The sequence below is a fragment of the Prosopis cineraria genome, unplaced genomic scaffold, assembly GCF_029017545.1.
Source record: "Prosopis cineraria cultivar Desert tree isolate PC_DT_omini unplaced genomic scaffold, ASM2901754v1 PC4, whole genome shotgun sequence".
NCBI classification, from domain to species: Eukaryota; Viridiplantae; Streptophyta; class Magnoliopsida; order Fabales; family Fabaceae; genus Prosopis; species Prosopis cineraria.
Genome location: NW_026555335.1, coordinates 35094936 through 35114267, shown reverse-complemented (window position 1 = coordinate 35114267; position 19332 = coordinate 35094936). Strand labels below are relative to the sequence as shown.

Below are 19332 nucleotides of genomic sequence, written 5' to 3'. Positions count from 1 at the left end.
GGCTTTGCATTACAAGAATTGATTAACTCGCATGCTCATAGATTAGACTTCTTTAATTATTGAGTAGTTATACTCATCCTTTAGTTAACATTTTATAGACACTAGACTCGAGTAAGACAAAGGGAAAAACACTTTAGACTTATGAATTTTATTCCTACTATATGTCCATAGTATTTTGAGTTTAGATATGTGTAATTTAATTTGATATTGCCAACTAAGATTACATTTTAATGTGCTTGCACTAATTGCATGATTAGTTTGATTAAATGTATTTTGGGCCCTAGGTCTAGTGTTATATGTGATGAAGTATATGTACAAAGTTAAAATATCAATGCAAGTATAGATATGGATAACTTGATATTATTAGATGAATATTTCATAAATTTCTATTGAAAATCTCCCCTAGTTGTTTTTGAAGGTCATGAGGTTGAGGATTAATTTCAGTTATATGTAATTTTGGATTGATGTGGTGTACTATACAAATTGTTCTAGATCCTTTGAGTGTGATCTAGAGGTTTGGTTGAGCTTTTGACATTTGAGTTGGATTTTGGACACCTCAGTGGTGAAAAGTGTGAAAATATGACTAGTTTGAATTTAAATGTCCAACTCTTTGGTATAGAATAATTTGAAAACGAAGGCAGTGCCATTAGCTAATTAGCTAAATAAGATTTTTATAAATACCTAAATCACTTCAATTAAATATTGAACAAAAATTTGGGACATACCGTAAGTTTAGCCCTAGAAATTGAATTTGACAGCAAAGAGCTGTCATTTGGTCTGTGTAATTCACGACGCATGGCGCAGAGGGCATTAGCCGTGGTGCAACATCCCTTAGCCATAGCAAACATCTCATTTTGCTGAAAAATGACATTTGTAATCCTATTTGCAATTGTTTTCAAATATAATTGGTAATTCCTGCTTCCGTGTGTTTTGTACCTCTAATGTAAACTTGTTTTTATCTAGGTTAAGTTTTCCAAACTTGGGATCTCATCTTTATTACTATTATGTTTTAAATTGAGTTTTCAATGAGTTCAGATTACTTGGTTTTGGACTTTTATAGTATATATTAAAATTATAAATTGATGGTTTCAAACATTTCAAACATATAATAAACCTGTGAACTGGTCTTTTTTTCCCCCCTATTATGATCAGTTCACTTATATCTACAATTAAAACATTTCAATTATGGTGTGGTAATTGATGGAGATGGGAAGAATGGAGATGGGAAGAGAGAAGGCTTAGGCACATAGGATGGATACATCCAACCAACAAACAACAACTCAATCTTTGTTCTATTCGATTCTTCATCCTCTCACCACTTCTCACTTTTCCAATGAAAACAACAGATTCCTCCCCATCCCCACCGCCGCAATCCACCACGCTTTGTCTCTAACCTTTCACCACCTTCAATCTTCATTCCATTATTCATCCTTTTTCTTTTTATTTCCTTATCTAAAATTCCCTCTCACACACTCTGGACAACAACTCATGTTATTCTAATACTCCTATTCTAGAACCTTCGGCCAGCAAGACTCGTATTTTTTTGGTAATAAATTACTCCCTCTGTTTTTTAAATATGAAGGAAACTATAATGTCTTTTTATTTTATTTATAAATAAAATTATAAATTTCAAGGATCATTTATCATATATATATTTTTAAAATTGTCCCTTATAAAATTAATATTTATTTTCACTAGATAGATTTGTTTCAATAATTATAGAATAATTTAGTTCAAATTTTTTAATTTTTAATTTTAAATATAATTATTATACTTAATTAATTTTTTTAAACCATGTAAATTAATTATTTATATATATATATATATATATTTGAAAACTATGAGGGAGTATTACATTTTTAGCTAACCCCCTTCATGCCTAAACCTAGAGTCCTAAACATTTGTGCCATAGAATTTATGATAACGTCGACGTGGACAAACATATGACAGCAAAACTTGAAGACGCAAAGTTGACAATTTGAGTGCACTGCACGCCAACCCATATCCTGTGTGCTTAAATTTCAACCAATAGAACCCGGACATGTGTATTGCCGGCTTTCGTTGGATACCAGTATCGTTCGGGTAGAATACACACGGCATTTATCCATTGGCTAGCCTTCATGGAATATTGGAATTGTTGAAGTTGACGCGGTGATTGTTATAGTATTCATATTTTTAAATTTTTTGACCAATTGGATGACATTCATATTTAAAAAATATTTGACCAATGGCCAATCTGTATCATTAGTACAAGAGGAAAGCGATTGAGTGATAAAAAAGAGAATAATTAAGATCTGGTTTGTGATTACAAATTTACAATAAAAAATACACCAATCGCACCAGATTTAGTGAACAGAAGCTAATCATTCATAATATAATAAACTTAAGTTTAAATTCTCGCGGTGTTTACAAAATTGTTTCCAATAAAAATATGCTTATACGTAAAAAAAAAGAAAGAAGAAAATACTCCCTTTGTTCATGATATTATAAATCCTTTTGTCCAGGTTTTTTCTTTCAAAATATAAGTCTAGTTTAATAATATTCATATTATTTATTTTTTTTTATTTTTTATCATTATAAATAATTAGATATTATAAGTAGATTTGAATTTTACCTCTAACCTAATATTTTCTTGTGAAAAAAAAACAAAACCACTCACTTATATATAGAGTTGGAAAAACAAAACAAGCTTAGACTTAAAAAAACTTGCTCATTTAAGCTTGAATTTTTTTTTTGAGGAGCTTATATCTCAAGCCCGACCCTAAGTATCATGGGCTTAGGGTTGGCTTTGCAGGCTTCGAGTCTTTTTTTTAAATTAAAAATAATTTATTCATTCTATTATAATATAAAATCTTACTTCAATATTAAATCACATAGACAACATTTTAATTTTTAATATTAACAATATCTTGATTATACAAAATTTTTTTATTTCAAATAATAAAATTAAAATTTATAAATTCTTAATTCAAGTCATACAATGCAAAATTATATAAATATAAAAATAATCTATTATTAAAAAATATAATTTAAAAATATTAACACACATACGTAACATGAATCAAATTATTGTCTAAAATTTAAATTAGATCAAATAGTTACTTTTTTGTCCAAATATATCATTATTTAGAATTAAAAAAATTAAACTTTATCCAAAAAATATTAAACAAATCAAAGTATTATGTAAATTTTAATTCTAAAAAAACTGCTATAATAACTAAGTATTTAAAACATTACCAAAAATATTAATAATATTATAATAATAAATAATATTTTAAAATATAAATAAATAAATGAGCTTAAATGGGTTGGCCCTCAATCCTACAGAGCCAACCTGTTTAGGCCCTTGTCTCATTAGGGCTAGTCTTTATAAACCTGTATTATATTTTAAAACTCTAAAATTCAAACCTGACCCTCATAATTATCAAGTTAAAACGAGTTGGATGTTTAATTTGAGCTAAAAACCTCCTCCAAATAAAGGATGTAACGTTGCTACTAGAACAACTAAATAAGAAGATTTTTTAATTTGTCATTTAATGTACTCCCTCTAATTTCTATTATACATCACATTTTAGGAAGATTTTTTTAGTCCTTGATATAAAGAATGTTGAAGGCTAATCATCTATAATAAGTACCATTTTTAATTTTATAATTATTTTAAATTTAATTTTATGACTCATCATATATTATATATATATATATTTTATTTTTTTATAAAAGTAAATTTAAAAAAATCATTTTAAAATATTTAACAAGTTAATTATTTTTCATTAATTTTCATGAAATAATTAAAAGTGTATTATAATAAGGATAAGAAAAGAATAACCTTTGACTTTTAAAAAGAAAATTTTAAAAAATATTTTTTATATTTTTAACGAGCTAAATTTCATTAGTGCACATTTGCAGTGTGGAACATAGGACTGTGGTGATGAGAGAAAGCATTAGAGGCTAAAACCGTGGAGCCACGGTGTATATAAATAGAGAAACTCCGGCCAACACGAAAAGCACAGAGAGAAGCTTCCATCTTCCCCGATTCTCCAACCTCTCCTCTGTTCCAGTGTTTAACTCTCTCTCTCTCTCTCTCTCTGTTCATGCTTCATATCACCAACATGATGCCAGATTTGTCAGATCCATGTACCCAAGAGTTGATGAAAGCTCTCCAACCACTTATCACCACCACTCCTTCCTCTTCTCCTCCTCCTCTCCTCCATGATTCCTCCATCTCCACCACTCCGATCAGGCTCAACCACCTCACTCAATCTCAGATTCATCAAATTCAGACCCAATTCCACTACAACACGCCTCGCCATATCGCATCACCTTCACTGCAACGTCGCCGTTTAAAGGGTAATCCTCCAAAACCGGCAAAACTCTACCGAGGAGTCAGACAGCGACATTGGGGCAAATGGGTCGCCGAGATCCGATTGCCCAAGAACCGTACTCGACTCTGGCTCGGCACCTTCCATACTGCAGAGGAGGCTGCTTTCGCTTACGACAGCGCCGCCCATAAGCTCAGAGGAGACTTTGCTCGGCTCAATTTCCCTCACTTACGCCACCATGGAGCTCATGTGTTTGGTGAATTCGGTGCCTACAAGCCTCTTCCCTCGGCTGTGGACGCCAAGCTCCGAGCTATTTGTGAAAGCTTAGCAGAGACAGAGACTTCCCAGAAACAGAGCATTAATAATAATGCAGAGAAGCCTCAGAACGATCATGAATCTTGTACTCTTTCCAACTTAGCCTCGTCGTCCGATGAATCGGAGATTACTTACTTGGATTTCTCCGATTCTAAAGTGGATGAAACAGAGGTTGTCGGTTTGGACAGATATCCTTCCGTTGAGATTGATTGGTCTGCTATCTGAGACATGTCGTATCCGTTTACTTGGACTTCCTGTGCCTTAGAATTTTAGGTTGAGTAGATATGCATGAATGTATGTATTCTAGTTTAGCATCTGCAATGGAATATCTCGACATGTGCAGAGATCCCGGTGGAGACGATGTCAGAATTTCAATGGGTCACAGCGGTTATTGACTTGTGGTGGTGAAAATGAGTTCCACTGCATGCTGGTGTCTTTTTATTTTTATTCTTGGCATGCCCATGAGAGCTTCCAGTTTCATTTTAATTAGACTTCGCTGTGAGAAGAATACTTGTACTTCTATTTTAGTGCCAACAGTTTCAATAATATGGTCTAATTTTTCAATGACATCCATATGTATATGGAGCAGCCAGATCCAATCCTGGTGTTATTCTGTTCCAAGTTCCACCAATTTCTGTGGAGTGTGGAATCACATCTGCTTCCCATCATCTTATAAAAATATTGTCAGTTTGGTTTCCATAATTCAAAATCATATTTTACTTAAAAGGAAAAAGAAGAAAATAAAGAATTGTACTTCATTGCAATTCATAGGTTAATAACTATTCAATGTTGCAATTCTGTGAGTGAATCTGAAGTGAGCATGAGAAGACACAGATTGGGGGGGGGGGGGGGGACCAAAATGTAGGGGTTGGGAAGAATCAATTCTAGAAGCCGCGATACTCCTCAAATATGTTATTATTTTCTAAAAGCTGTCACTTTTCAAATTCATAAACAGCATTTAGTATGGAGGTACAAGTCAACTCACTTATTTGAATAAACATGTATCTTGATCAATTAAATAAAATATTTTATTTATGATCAATTTAATTATTGTTTCACTATGATTTTAATCCATTAACCTTTGAACTTAGGTTCTAGCTAAATTGACAAAAAGTTTTAGTTAAATTGACTTTTAATACCTTGATGAAAAGTATTTATAGGCGGTGATTTTAGTAAAATGAGTTATAATCATTTAAATATAATGTCTCAAGTGTGAATATATGTATGAATACAAAAAAAAAAAAAAACACTTTGGAGGATCAAGCGCAACCCCTAAATAAAAAGTTATAGCTATTAGTCAGGATGCAACTCTATTTCTTTAAGCCTTTTTGAAAGGATGCACTAGTCACTAGTGCCATGTATTAAAATGCTAAGTCTATTGAATTGTATAGAAGACGTTGACCAAACTTTTTCTAATAATCTCTCCCCAAAACAACATTTAGGGGATTTGAATCCATGACTTGACTTTAATACTAAATGTAGGATCGAGCAGTTATTAGGCCAAAAGTTATAACTGTTTGTCAACACGCAATGCTATTTCCTTAAGTTTTCTTGAGAGGCTGCACCAATCACTAACACCATGGGTTGAGATGTTAAGCCCATTGACAATGCTCGAGTATGAACTAAATTAGGTGACCATATACAACTATCTGACGTTGTAATGTGGATTGCTTCAATTGGACATGCATCTTATTCACATCCCAATTGCTCATTTTCTTCATTTCAGAACACAACAATTATTCTTAATTTACCAATTTATTTTCTTAGTTTCAAACTTTGGTGACGAACTATTTCAAATTTTCAATTGGATTTTTAATTCTATGCAATGTAACTAACAATAAGTTTGTTTCTCCACAATCCCTATGACACTCTTAGCAAACTATACTTTCCTCACTTTCAGTAACAATTTTTTTTTCCGTCACAAAGTGAAAAAAAAAGAAGAAAAATCGTTTTGTCATTTGAAGTTAAGAGAATGGGTTGTCAAATATAATTTAATATTGAGTTAGGTTTACTTTATTTATATAGATAACTAATATTAGTTTGTTGCCAGATCAAGATTTTGTTAGATTTACAACTAAAATTTAAAGTTAAAATAAAGATACAAATCAGGAGGCTGGATGAATGAGTTGTATAATGGCATGTCTATATTTAATTGGTTTCTTAAAAAAAAAAAAAAAAAACCTTCGCATCCTCATTAGTCCTTACTTTTTAAATTCATTCGGTCTCTGCCCAAAAATATGAAATAAAATCCTTCGGTTCTTCCGGAGATCGTTTTTTTTTTTTTAAGAAAGGAAATGGGCCTTCGCCCAAGGCCCATTAGTAGGAGGAAACAAATAAAGTAGTCTGCGAGGAAATTACAAGCAAAAAAAATAAAATATTAGGCTCTCATTTGTGAGTTGAGCTACTGGGTTGGCCTTGTACACTACGTTCTTCATGGTCATTAAAGCTTAACGGGCTAATAGTTTTTGTTCCAAACATATAATACATAGGAACCACGTGCTTAATCTAGTGTGCGTTTAGTTTTTAATTTATTAAAAATTTATTTAGTAAAAGTCCAATTGATAAAAATTAATTTAGTAAAAGTCAATTATTGTAATAAAATTTACATTTGAATATATTTTTTTAAAAGTTAGTTTGATACATTGAAAGTTGTTTGGTTTGTGATAATGAAATGTGCTTTTGTATGTACAATTAATAAAAAAGACATTAATTTATAATAATTTATAATTTTTATTATAAAAATATAATATATTTAAAATATTTAAAAAATATAATAAATATTTCAAATAACATAAATTTTGATCTATAATGTTAAAAATTTAATCTCTAGTTATTTGTATTTTTTTAATTTATAATTTTAAAAGATGTAGTAAAGATTTGTAATTTTTATTATACATTAATGCTAAAAATTAATATAATTAATTATTTAATTTATATTACTAAAAAAATTGATACCTAATTATTATTATTAAAATAATAATTACATTTTTAATGAATTAACTATTTTTTAAATAAAAGAATAAGAGATTAAACTTAGGGTAGTATGGTCAAATAACATCCTACTTTTCAAAAGCTTTAAATAGTTACGATTCAGAAATTCACTTTCAGCTACTGTTTGAATGTACTTTTAGGATGTGTTTTCCTGTAAAATATTCTACCCAAACAATTTCTAATTTTTTGAAAGTAAAATTTTTCTTTTTGAATGTGAAATGGAGGAAAACCAAATGGACCCTTAATTTCCCCTCAAATTTTCAATTCTTTTAAGGAAATAAACTATTCAATCTTTAAAATAATTATATTTTCAGTTCTTTGCCTAATTTTTTTTCCATGCTTGATACTTTTCATTATAATAAAATCTACGGACCGAGAAGTTTAAGTATTCATAGTTTTTCTTTGGGAAGTTTTTTTTAATACATGGCCATGGTAAAACCATGCAAGAAGACCAAAATCAAAATATTAGGTCATGTCAAAAGCCAAAAGGCTTGTACAGTTTGCAAGCGATTTGTCAAATAAGGTAATATTAAAATATTCTCTTGAAGCCTTATGGGATAGATGATCGATGCAACGGTTGGTTTCTTTAGAAACGTGATCAAACGTGATTTCCTAATTTCTTATGGTGAAATATATGATGTTCTTGATAATTTATGGGAAGTTTTAGTAAACGTTCAGAAAAAATTTGAATTGATAAATTTGGATTTGAATTTAAAGTTTAAAATCTCACATTTAAATTTCATGTATTGCAATAATTTGTTTTGATTGTATAAAAAATTTTACAAGATGAAGAGAGACAAGTTGATATTCAAAATAAAAAAAAATTAAAGATTAAGATTGACGGGTTTACTTGTATTGTTTAATCAACAAGAGGTGAAAACAAGAGATAAGAGGAGAGGCAAAAGTGACAAAAACATCAACTATGAAAACATAAAGAGAACAAAATCAATGGAATAGCTGAAATTTTAAATAACTATGATACAAAGGGAATTTGAAATTATTAAAAAAATATATGATAAGAAATGGATTTATATTTGAATATATATATTATCGAGCCTAATAATAAGTGTGGGCATCAGCCCCTTTAACCCAGTTAGCAAATAGTTTGTTATTTGTGTATGTATATATATATGTTCAAATCAAGGGATTATGTGCGAGATAATTAGTGTATTATTATCAATTCAATAATAGTTTTTTGTATAATTTATTTTTGAACTTTAAGGTTCAATATGGTACCAAAGCCAGCCAGGTTGGGCTTTGCTCTCTATGGGTCAAGTTAGTGGTTAACTCGGATTGAGGTTCAAGATCTAGTTTCTTGAAACCCTATCCGTGATGTTCTTTGACCACACATAGATCCAAGATTTATTTTCTTCCTCATCATCACACACCTAGTCGCCAAATCATTCTTCCTTGTCCTAGTGAAACAGATTACTTTTCCCTTTCATCGTCAAGATCTAATCAGAGTTTCTGTATCTTATCATCACGATTCGATCAACGTTCTTATATCGCTCTCTTTGTCTAGATCGTCTCTAAATCTTTATCTTGTCACCATCCAGATCGAGCAAGTTTGAGCATTCCAAATGGGTGGTGAACACGAAGGTCTACCCAAGATTGATTGCCAACATCCCCTCTATTTGCACCCTTCAGACACACAGGCGATGACTCTTGTTCTAAATCCATTAGTCGATTTTATCAATTATCCGAGATAAAGTTAAGTGATGCAGATCACATTGTTAGGGAAGAACAAGTTGGGGTTTGTTGATGGTTCTTGTATTCGTAAAGCTCAACTAGATTTATACAAATCTCAGTGGGATTGATGTAATACAGTAGTGCTGTCCTTGATTATTAATTCAGTCAAGTCAATAAGGAGCTCTCAAATGGTCTTACCTTCTCTGAATCTTCAACTGTGGTATGGATGGATTTAAAGGAGCATTTTGATGAGTTGCAACCAAGATTTTTAGTCTTCACTAAGCTATTCATACCTTGAGCCATAGGACCATAACACTATCTCAGTATTATTCTAAATTGAAGGATCTTTGGGATGAACACACCAATGTCATTGTTATTCCCACATACCAGTGTTAAATTTCACGTGAATATGCTCGTATCATTCAAGATCAAAAGTTGTTTCAGTTTCTTATAGGCTTAAATGAATCCTATCTGCAAGTATGGAGTCATATCCTCCTTTTAAGTCCCCTCCCATCAATCAACCAGGCTTATGCTATGGCTTCCCAAGAAAAGGAGCAACAACTACTCAGTATTACATCTACTCCTTCCCCTTCCAGTGAAACTATAATTATGGTAGCAAGAGGTGGTTGTAATGGGCCAAGGGGACGTAGTCGAGGAAGAGGCAAAGGCATTAGCACAGATGAGTATTCTTATTGTCATCGACGGGGACATACCTGTGATAATTGCTACCAGATAATAAGTTTCCCACCTCATTTCCACAATAATCGAACAAAAAAGTCTCAAGAGGGACAAGTTAATTAGATGATGTCCTTTAAGACAAGAACTATACTAGGAACTTCCTTTTTCATGGATAACGTGGTGATCCCTACTCTCACTCAGCAACAATATGAGCAAATCCTTCAACTTCTTAAGAAGGGATCAAATGATGGTTATGTGGGAATGGCAAGAAATACTTGGTTTGCGTGACTATCTTAATTCTAAATTTTTTCAACATCAATGGCTGTTGGATTTTGGTGTATCACATCATGCCATTAGCAGTTTAGATCTTTTAGATGATTATAAATCACATTCGGGACCCACTAAGAGAATTAGGATTCTTAATGGGCAAATCTTAACTGTTACTCATGTTAGGACTATTCAGTTGTCGAATAACATGACTCTTACTAATATGTGTTGTATGCACCTGGATTATGTTTCAATCTTATTTCTATATCTCAATTAACTAGTGATGCATTCTGTGTTATATCATTCTATCCTAAGATTTGTATTGTGTAGGACATGAAAACTGAAAGGATTATAGAGATTGATAAGCTCCATAATAGGTTATATATGTTAAAGGCTAAGCTAAAGAATGAAACATCTTTGGTTTCTCATAGTAATGAAAACATTGATACTAGTAATAAATGGCATTGTTGATTAGGACATGCCTCTTTTTGTTCTTTTAAACATTTGGATTCTATAAGGAATGATATTGTTGTTGTTGACCCAAATAATTGTGATGTTTGTAGTCAAGCTAGGCAACCTCGATTACCTTTTCCACCGAGTAATACTAAATCTAATACTTTGTTTCAATTATTGCACATGGATGTATAGGGTCCCTATAGAGAACCCACACACCAAGGTTTTTAATATTTTTTAACTATTGTTAATGATTTCTCTCGTGTAATAGGGATGATATTGCTGAAACATAAAAGTGAGGTGCCCAGTCATATAAGGACTTTTTTGAATTACCTACATAATCAATTTAATGCCTCTGTTAAAATCATACATTTTGACAGTGGAACAAAATTTATTAACCATGAAAATAAAGTCTTGTTTGAAGCAAAAGGAATCATTCATCAGACATCATGTCCTTATACACCTAAACAAAATGGTGCGGTAGAACAAAAAGATAGGCACATTTTAGAAGTTGCTAGAAGTTTGCTTTTTCATTCTAGAGTTCCATTAAAATTTTAGGGAGAATGTGTGAAAATTGCTGTTTATTTAATCAATAGAACTCCTAGTAAACTTCTAAATTTTAAAACTCCTTTTGATGTGATTCATTATACTGTACCTTCTCTAAATCATTTAAAAATATTTGGGTGCCTTGCATTTGTCTCCAAATTGCATAACTTGGATAAATTTCAGCCAAAATTAGAAACATGTGTATTTTTAAGATAACTAGGAACAAGTGAAGGTTATCTATTATATAATTTAAAAGCTAAATCATTGATGGTGAGTAGGCATGTTGTTTTCATAGAAAATAAGATTCCTTTCAAAGATATAATAGTCACAAATTAAGGGGGAAATATTTCAAAAACTTATTTATGAATATGGTTTGTTGTTCTTGTTTTTTCAATAAGTCTAATAAAGGTATAGTTATAAATCAAAGAAAATATGTGTTGGATTTACTTGTTGATATAGGTTTGAGCATTTCAAAACCATTTTCTACTCTTATGGAGCAAAACTTGCATTTGACAAATGATATTCAAGTTAATAAGAGAACCAACAAGAAAATTAAGAAACAGTAACAGAAACCTGATTATTTTTTGAATAATCCTGATTCTTATAGATGACTTATTGGGAGATTATTGTATCTTACTTTGACTCGGGCTGATATTTGTCTTCCTGTTCAGTGCTTAGTCAATTCATGCAAAAGCCTAAGCGATCTCATATGAATGCTGCATTACGAGTGGTTAAATATTTAAAAGTAAATCCTAACCTTGGGATACTGATATCTTCAACAAATTACATGGAGTTGATAGCATTTTGTGACTCTAATTAAGGAAGTTGCTCTAATTCTAGAAGTTCAGTAACAGGATATATAGTGAAAATGGGTGATTCACTTGTGTCCTAGAAATCTAAGAAGCAGACTGTAGTCTAGATCCCCTACAGAGGCCAAGTACCGAGCCTTGGCCACTATTATTGCAAAGGTTGTATGGATTACAAGTTTGATGATAGATCAGGGTATTCATCAACTGGGATCGACAGAGATTCACTATGACAATAAGGCTATCATTCATATAGTGACCAATTTGGTGTTCCATGAACGTACGAAGCATATTGAGATAGACTACCATTTTGTAAGGGAGAAGCTTCAACAGAAGCTGATTAGGCTACAACATGTGATATCATATAATCAACAAGTTGACATTTTGACTAAGGCACTTAGAGGAGATGCACACAAGTATCTAATAGACAAGTTGTGAGTTTTTGATTTGTACAACTCCAACTTGAGGGGGAGTACTGAGCCCAATAATAAGTGTGGGCTTCAACCCTTTTAGCCCAGTTAGAAAATAGTTTGTTATTTGTGTGTATATATATATAGGTTTAGATGAGGGGATTATGTGTGAGACAATTATTGTATTATTATCAGTTCAATAATAGTTTTTTGTCCAGTTTATTTTTGAACTTCAAGGTTCAATACATATGTTTTCACGTATTTAAATGGGATGTTTAGCTCAAATTCAAATCTAAATGCCCATTAATACATATACTACATTTCAATATTGCTACTATACTCTTATCATGTCCTCATAAATAGGAGAGCAAAAAATATATAAAACAAGAATAGCCACCAATCTTAGCAAGTAAAAAAAAAAAATTAATAGCTAGTGATGATCACATGGTAAAAAGATTTTTAGTGTGTTTGGCGATTCATTGATTTTGGTTCACATTTAGATCAACACAATTACTCTCATTGCTTTGGTTAACCGTGAAATAAAAATGCAGTTTTTTTTCTTCTGGGGTACCCACAAATCTGCAAATCCAATTGTTTTGTGCTTGTTGCAGGGATTATTGATTAGTGAATAGAAGTGACAATCGATATGTATAAAAAAAATGGGACAATATAGGAAATAAAACAAAGGGTCATTCTCAAATATAAAGTAGTTGTGTCACTACTCATGAGTCATGAATCATGAGGCACTCATCTCCATTAGTCACTATCTTTCTTCGCAATACTCATAAATATATATATATATATATATATAGGAGTCATCATATCATCACTTTGATGTTCATATTAGTCTCTTCATCATTTCAATATATGCATGGCTCTTTTCAACCTTGAACTCTATATTTAATTTGACAAAAGTATTTGAGCATGTGACGAGCTTCATAAGTATATCTGGTGATGATCTTGATATACATCATGCCCACTCTTTCAACAAAGTCCAATATGTAATTTTTAGGATTTAGAATGCTGCACAACTCAAAATAATATCTACATATTCACATTATATCTTCTCAATTCTTTCCGTGTTTTTTTCAAGTCATTTTTTATTATTTTTTTGTCAATTAACTATTTAAAATTAACTTTTATTAATAATAAGGGCTAGATTATATCATTGTCAAGAGTTAAGAAAATAATTTTCATAATAAATAAGTTTAAGAATTTATAATACTATTGGATCTAAAGTTCAATAGACAGTTTGCTCATTTATCTTTTAAAAAAACAAACTTTCAACTAATCCTACATTTAGGATTGGAGGGAATATTATATAAAAAATAAAACTCCATTATATGTTATGTACTATTTTGTTTTCAAATATAAGATAAATTACTATGTTTCTCCTTACTTTTATTTATAAGAAAATTCACAAATTTCAAGTATTTATTATATTTTTCTCAAATTATCTCTCATAAAGTCAATGTTTATTTTACAAATTTATTTCATTAATTATAGAAATAATTTAGTCTTATTTTTAAATTTTTAGACATAATTCTTAAACTTGACTAATTTTTTTTTTTAAAACGTTGCGAATTATTTGTGTGCGTGTGAGAGAGAGAGAGAGATGATGCGGCCCCAAAATCACGTTGAAAAATGATCAAAACGCGTGAGAAACGTTATTGCCTTTCCATGTTTTGAGTTGGATTCATATATAATTCAGAAAAAGCAATGATAGTTAAGTTGTAAAATTCAAATAAATATTTTTTTAGAAATTAAATTTTAAATATCAATTCAAATAGTCATAAATACAGAGCTAATTGCAAATAAATATTAAAATTATAAATATAAATTTTAATTTATAATCGAGATTCTTTTCTGCAACGATAGCTTTTTAAGTTAATATTTATGATTCATTTTTTAAATTTTTTTGTTAGATTCCTATAATTTTATATTACATATTTTCAAATTCTTTTTTTTTAAGATTAAACTTTTAAGATATATATAGCGACTTTTGAAAGTTAAGAAATGTAGATTAAAATTTTGGATCCGTACAATTAATTAGGCGTTACTTACATAATGGGTCTTAATTGGGTTTGTGGTCCTTGGATTGGGTCTCACCATCTCGTTCTGTGACTTCAACTAATGGGCTGGCCTTTTACATTCTTCACGGCATTTCAGTTTCACGTGCTCCATGTTGTTAAATATGGGGTAGGTTTCTCTCCTCTGATTTTTTTTTTTTAACTGTCTCTCTATTGCAAATTTAAATCATTTAAATTAAATCTATATTTTCAAAAATTATTACATTTAAATTTTTAAATCTAATTTAATAGTTTAAATTTGTACTGATTTCTTTTTTTCTCTCTGTTGCAGGGGAGAAAATCCAAATTTTTTTAGTCAATAAAAATTAATATAATTGATAAGAATTTGATTCATAATTGTCAAGGTCATGCGTTTAAATCTTTTTTAGAATGAATAATTTGTAAGTGTTTTTCTAAATACTTTAAACCTAGAGACATACTCTAGTCTTGGTAAGCTTTAGGAAAACTCAACTCACTTCAATTTCTTTTTTTCTTTTTAAATGTTCAACCCAATCACCTAATAATATATATAATGAAAAAAAATATTAAAAGATAATCGTGTATAAAAATAGTTTCATAATAATAGAATCCTAAACGTAAATATGAACCTTAAATATGACTTTAATTCAAGAAGTGTTAATAATTTTGAAGATTTTCCCCTAACCCAAAAGACTTGAATATTTTTCGTTTATCTAAGAATTGTTAATGGATTCATAATCAACAGTATCATAACTTCTGTGACCTCCCATGAAGAATGAACATGAAAGTTATCGGACACAGGTTCAACTTTTAGAAATACACTGTTTCAATTCGTGAAATGATCGTATTTTCAATTATTTGGTCTTTCAAATTTAAAAATACACAATTTAATCCCTAAAACTTTTCTTCGTGTGGTACCTATCAGCATTTCAAGACAGACATGACCATATTTTAGATTTTCAGATAGAAACTGAATCATATATTATCAAGCCTGAGAGACCAAGACACACAAACATGCACACATTTTCAAGATCATTGAATTTTATATTTATATACTATTTAAAGACTGAATAGCCAAAGCATGTATTTTTAACTTGAAGATCGAAAATTATATTAAAAAATTTAATATTAATCATATATAATCAATTTTTTAAGGAAGGAAAGTTAATAAGAAGAAACAGTTATTTAATAACATAAAGTGAATTTTTTTATTATTATTATTATTATTATTATTATTATTATTATTAGATTTATTTAAAAAAGAGATTATTGAATGGCTTGAACATTAAGGTCATGCTTTGGTTCACAAGTCAGCAAATCAAAATGTTTTGTTTTGTTACGGTTCTCTGATTGGAAAATAAAATTGACTCATACAGAACATATATATACACACAAAATGGACAGTCTTTGAAATAAAAACAAAAGGGTCATTCTCAAAGTATATATAAACGAAGTTATCATCATTTCATTCTCCAAAATCTCAATGGATTTTGACCCAACAATTAGGTGAGAGAACTGAGTGATCATTCATGATTCACGAGGCACTCATCTCGATCAGTCGCTTTCTTTATTGCAAGAACGCACCCACATATATATTCATGCCCAAATATAATTAATCAATATTTGTAATGTGTATCTCTTTCCAACCTTAAATTCAACATATTTTTACTAAACCTCTCTCTCACACACACACACAAACAAACAAACACACCCGTTAATTGATTTTGTAGAATGTGCAAAGAATGGCAGTGTTGTGGCCGGTAAGGTCACAACAAATAGGTACTGCAAATTGTAACTTGAAAATCAATGTCGGCTACTAGAAAGTGATGTTATGTCATCTATTGATTAAACAGGACCAAAAATTCTTATTAATATTCAGAATTTGGAGTGCAGGTTCTGTAATTACGTTCGTCTGACATGGAAAGTTGACTATTAATCTAAAAATTAGAATCAAAATTGTGTGTACAATGAATTCTATATTCCCTTGCTCTAAAACATTTTCATAAAATAATATTAACTTAATTTGTAGAAAAGCTTGCTTGCATTTGTTTGATGAATCTTTTTGGCGGGCAATTCTAGAGTTTAGTGGATGAATATAATCTTAGGCATCATGCCCTCGATCCCTCTTTTTTAACAAAGTGGATTGAGGGGTTAGTCCAAAGTATAATTTTTATTTTTTAAAAAAATTAATTTGGTGAGCCTTAAAACATTCAAGTAGTGTGTTGGGTTGATGGATTTAAACTTAAATTTTGAATTTGAAATCTCATATTTATAATTTATGTATGTAAAATCATTTAATTTATACTGTAAAAAAATTTTAAAAAAATAAGTTGAGATTTAAATTGAAAATGAAAGTTAAGAGTAATAATAAGTTTATATTTATTTTTCAATTAACCAAGAGACAAAACAAGATATGAAAATAATAGAAATATCAATAGTAAAAATATAAAAAGAACTGAGGCGTTATGTTTGTTGAAATTTTAAATAATTAAACTATAAATAAAATTTAAAATCATAAAAGAATTACAATTTTCATCTAAATTAATGAAGGATTAGTTCAAATCCAAAACTACCTTAATCTAAATCGGCATTTTATATTGATGATTTGAAAGCTTAACATGTAAAATAAATTCAGAAGTTAGTTCATTTACGTGCAAATATTAATATATAATACTCATCAATGCATAGAACTCGAAATTAAAACTAAAATTGTCAGATGCACATGTCGCTTTTACAGAAACTTCCAACCATGTATTGAATCAATAATAATGTTCCTGATGTGGTCAATATGAATCAAGTCTGGTTTGAAAGTGAAGAGCTACACTAAATTTGTGATCTTGGTGAAAAGAACGCCAACCAAAAGAATCTATCATCACAAATTTTAGAGATTTGGTTTTCCTAACCATCAAGACTGTCTTTTTAGCTTTATTCCAATTTTCAGGCCAACAACACATGCTTTCCGATTTTGACATTTGAACGAACGATCAGAATTAAAGGGCAAAATAAAATAATTAATGGTGCATAAGCATGAGAGCTAAAGATAAAAATTCCAGAATTAATTAATTAATCAGTAAAGTAATGCACTTTTTGAAATTAAATTGATGGAGCAATCACTGATGAACATTTCATAACTGGTTAATAATAATGGTTACTTTAAGGTTAGGAATGATAGGTCTAGAAATAGAGATCATTATTGGTTTCCCACTTCATCGTACTTGGATTAGTTAATTTACTCAAAAATATGGGGACTAATTGAGTCCATAATTATGATTTTTTATTTTTATTTTATTCCATTATGGCATCCCAGGAACCTGGATATTATATCCTCCGGCACCCAGAATAAAAGGAGCCTTTGACATACTCCCTCTAACTTCTGTGATAAAACACTTTTAACTATAATTCATTGAAATTAAGGAGGTATGGTTAAATTATTAATTTTGTCTTAAAATAAAATAAACTTCCACCAAGGGTTGGGTGTAGTTCAGCAAAAGGGATTAGTTTTTCACAATATGATAAATCAAGTTTGAATTCTTATTGTCTACATTTAATACCTGACCATACGTTGAATAAGATAATTATCTCTAATAAGAAGATACCTATAAATAATAAAAAAAATAAACTTTCAGTTTTACGCATATTTAAATAAATTTTTTAATTTTGCATTATATTATCTCTCATAATTATTGAGTTTAAATAGGTATAATATTAAAAAAATATAATTAATATCCCATCAAATATATTTTGTTAAGGACCAAACAATCCTCATAGAAAACATCCTATAATGAGGACCAGAATGAGTACTTATCTAACATGATTCCATATTTAAAAACTCAAATTTAAGAGTTAGGAATTCAAGATAAGTTAATTGATTCAATTCCTTCAATCACTTAAAAACAAGCACCTCTTTTGATTTCAAGTTGATAATATACAAGTTTGTAGTTCACCCAATTGTTGTCCTTCGTGAGTTTCAACCAGTTAATTTAAAGGAAAACTGTTGCTCCTTGTCCCCTAAGTATATTAAAAGAATAATACTTCCTTCGTTTAAAAATGTAAAATATTTTTAATTAAATTTTATTCTCAATAAAATAATTACCTACTTTTAAATTAACCCTATCTTTTCATATTTACCTCTATTAAATACCCTATAATAAATATAAAGTTATTATTAATAGGGACATTTTTGAAAAAAATAATGATTACATTTCAAAAAATTAAAAATACCTTATATTTTTTAACATCTACCTCTTTAAAAAATGCAGAGGGAGTAACATTTATCTTATAAAACATTTTTACATCAATTTATTTTGTCAACAGATTAAGAGTTTTTTTTTTTGGGCCAGGTGAATATCAGCATTGGGTTAACAATAACAAATCCATATACACCACTCGATACTACACTCCAGTCCCCAAATTTGACCGTTTGATTGCCAAAGGAAATTATATTCTGAGGCAACATGTTTGGTACATTCTTTGCTTCATACGTTAATCTTTACTAGGGGTCAAAAAGAATCGGCAGTCCCTTTGACCAAGAGATGGAATGTTGCATATGAATGGAATGATTTACAAAAAGACTAAAACACCCCCAACCCCTCTCTCATATGCTTCATATGTATATGGAGATGGAATGTTGCATATGAATGGAATGATTTACAAGAACACTAAAAAGATCCATAATTCTTACATTAATTTCTTCTTTTCGAATAATGTTTTGATATACTTTTTATTTTTTATTTTCCAAAAGTATGTTTTATTTTTTATTTAAAATTTCTTAACAATACAATTAAGTATATATTCATGCAAGTATGTACGC

General features: G+C 29.9%; 1 protein-coding gene across 1 annotated transcript; it reads left to right on the top strand.

Moving 5' to 3' along the window:
- Positions 1-3995: 3995 nt before the first annotated feature.
- LOC129309848 (ethylene-responsive transcription factor ERF060-like) lies at positions 3996-5198 on the top strand. The gene has a single exon (XM_054951595.1). It carries the CDS (start codon positions 4092-4094, stop codon positions 4857-4859), a length of 768 nt encoding a protein of 255 aa, XP_054807570.1. The 5' UTR covers positions 3996-4091; the 3' UTR covers positions 4860-5198.
- The last annotated feature ends 14134 nt before the right edge of the window (positions 5199-19332 follow it).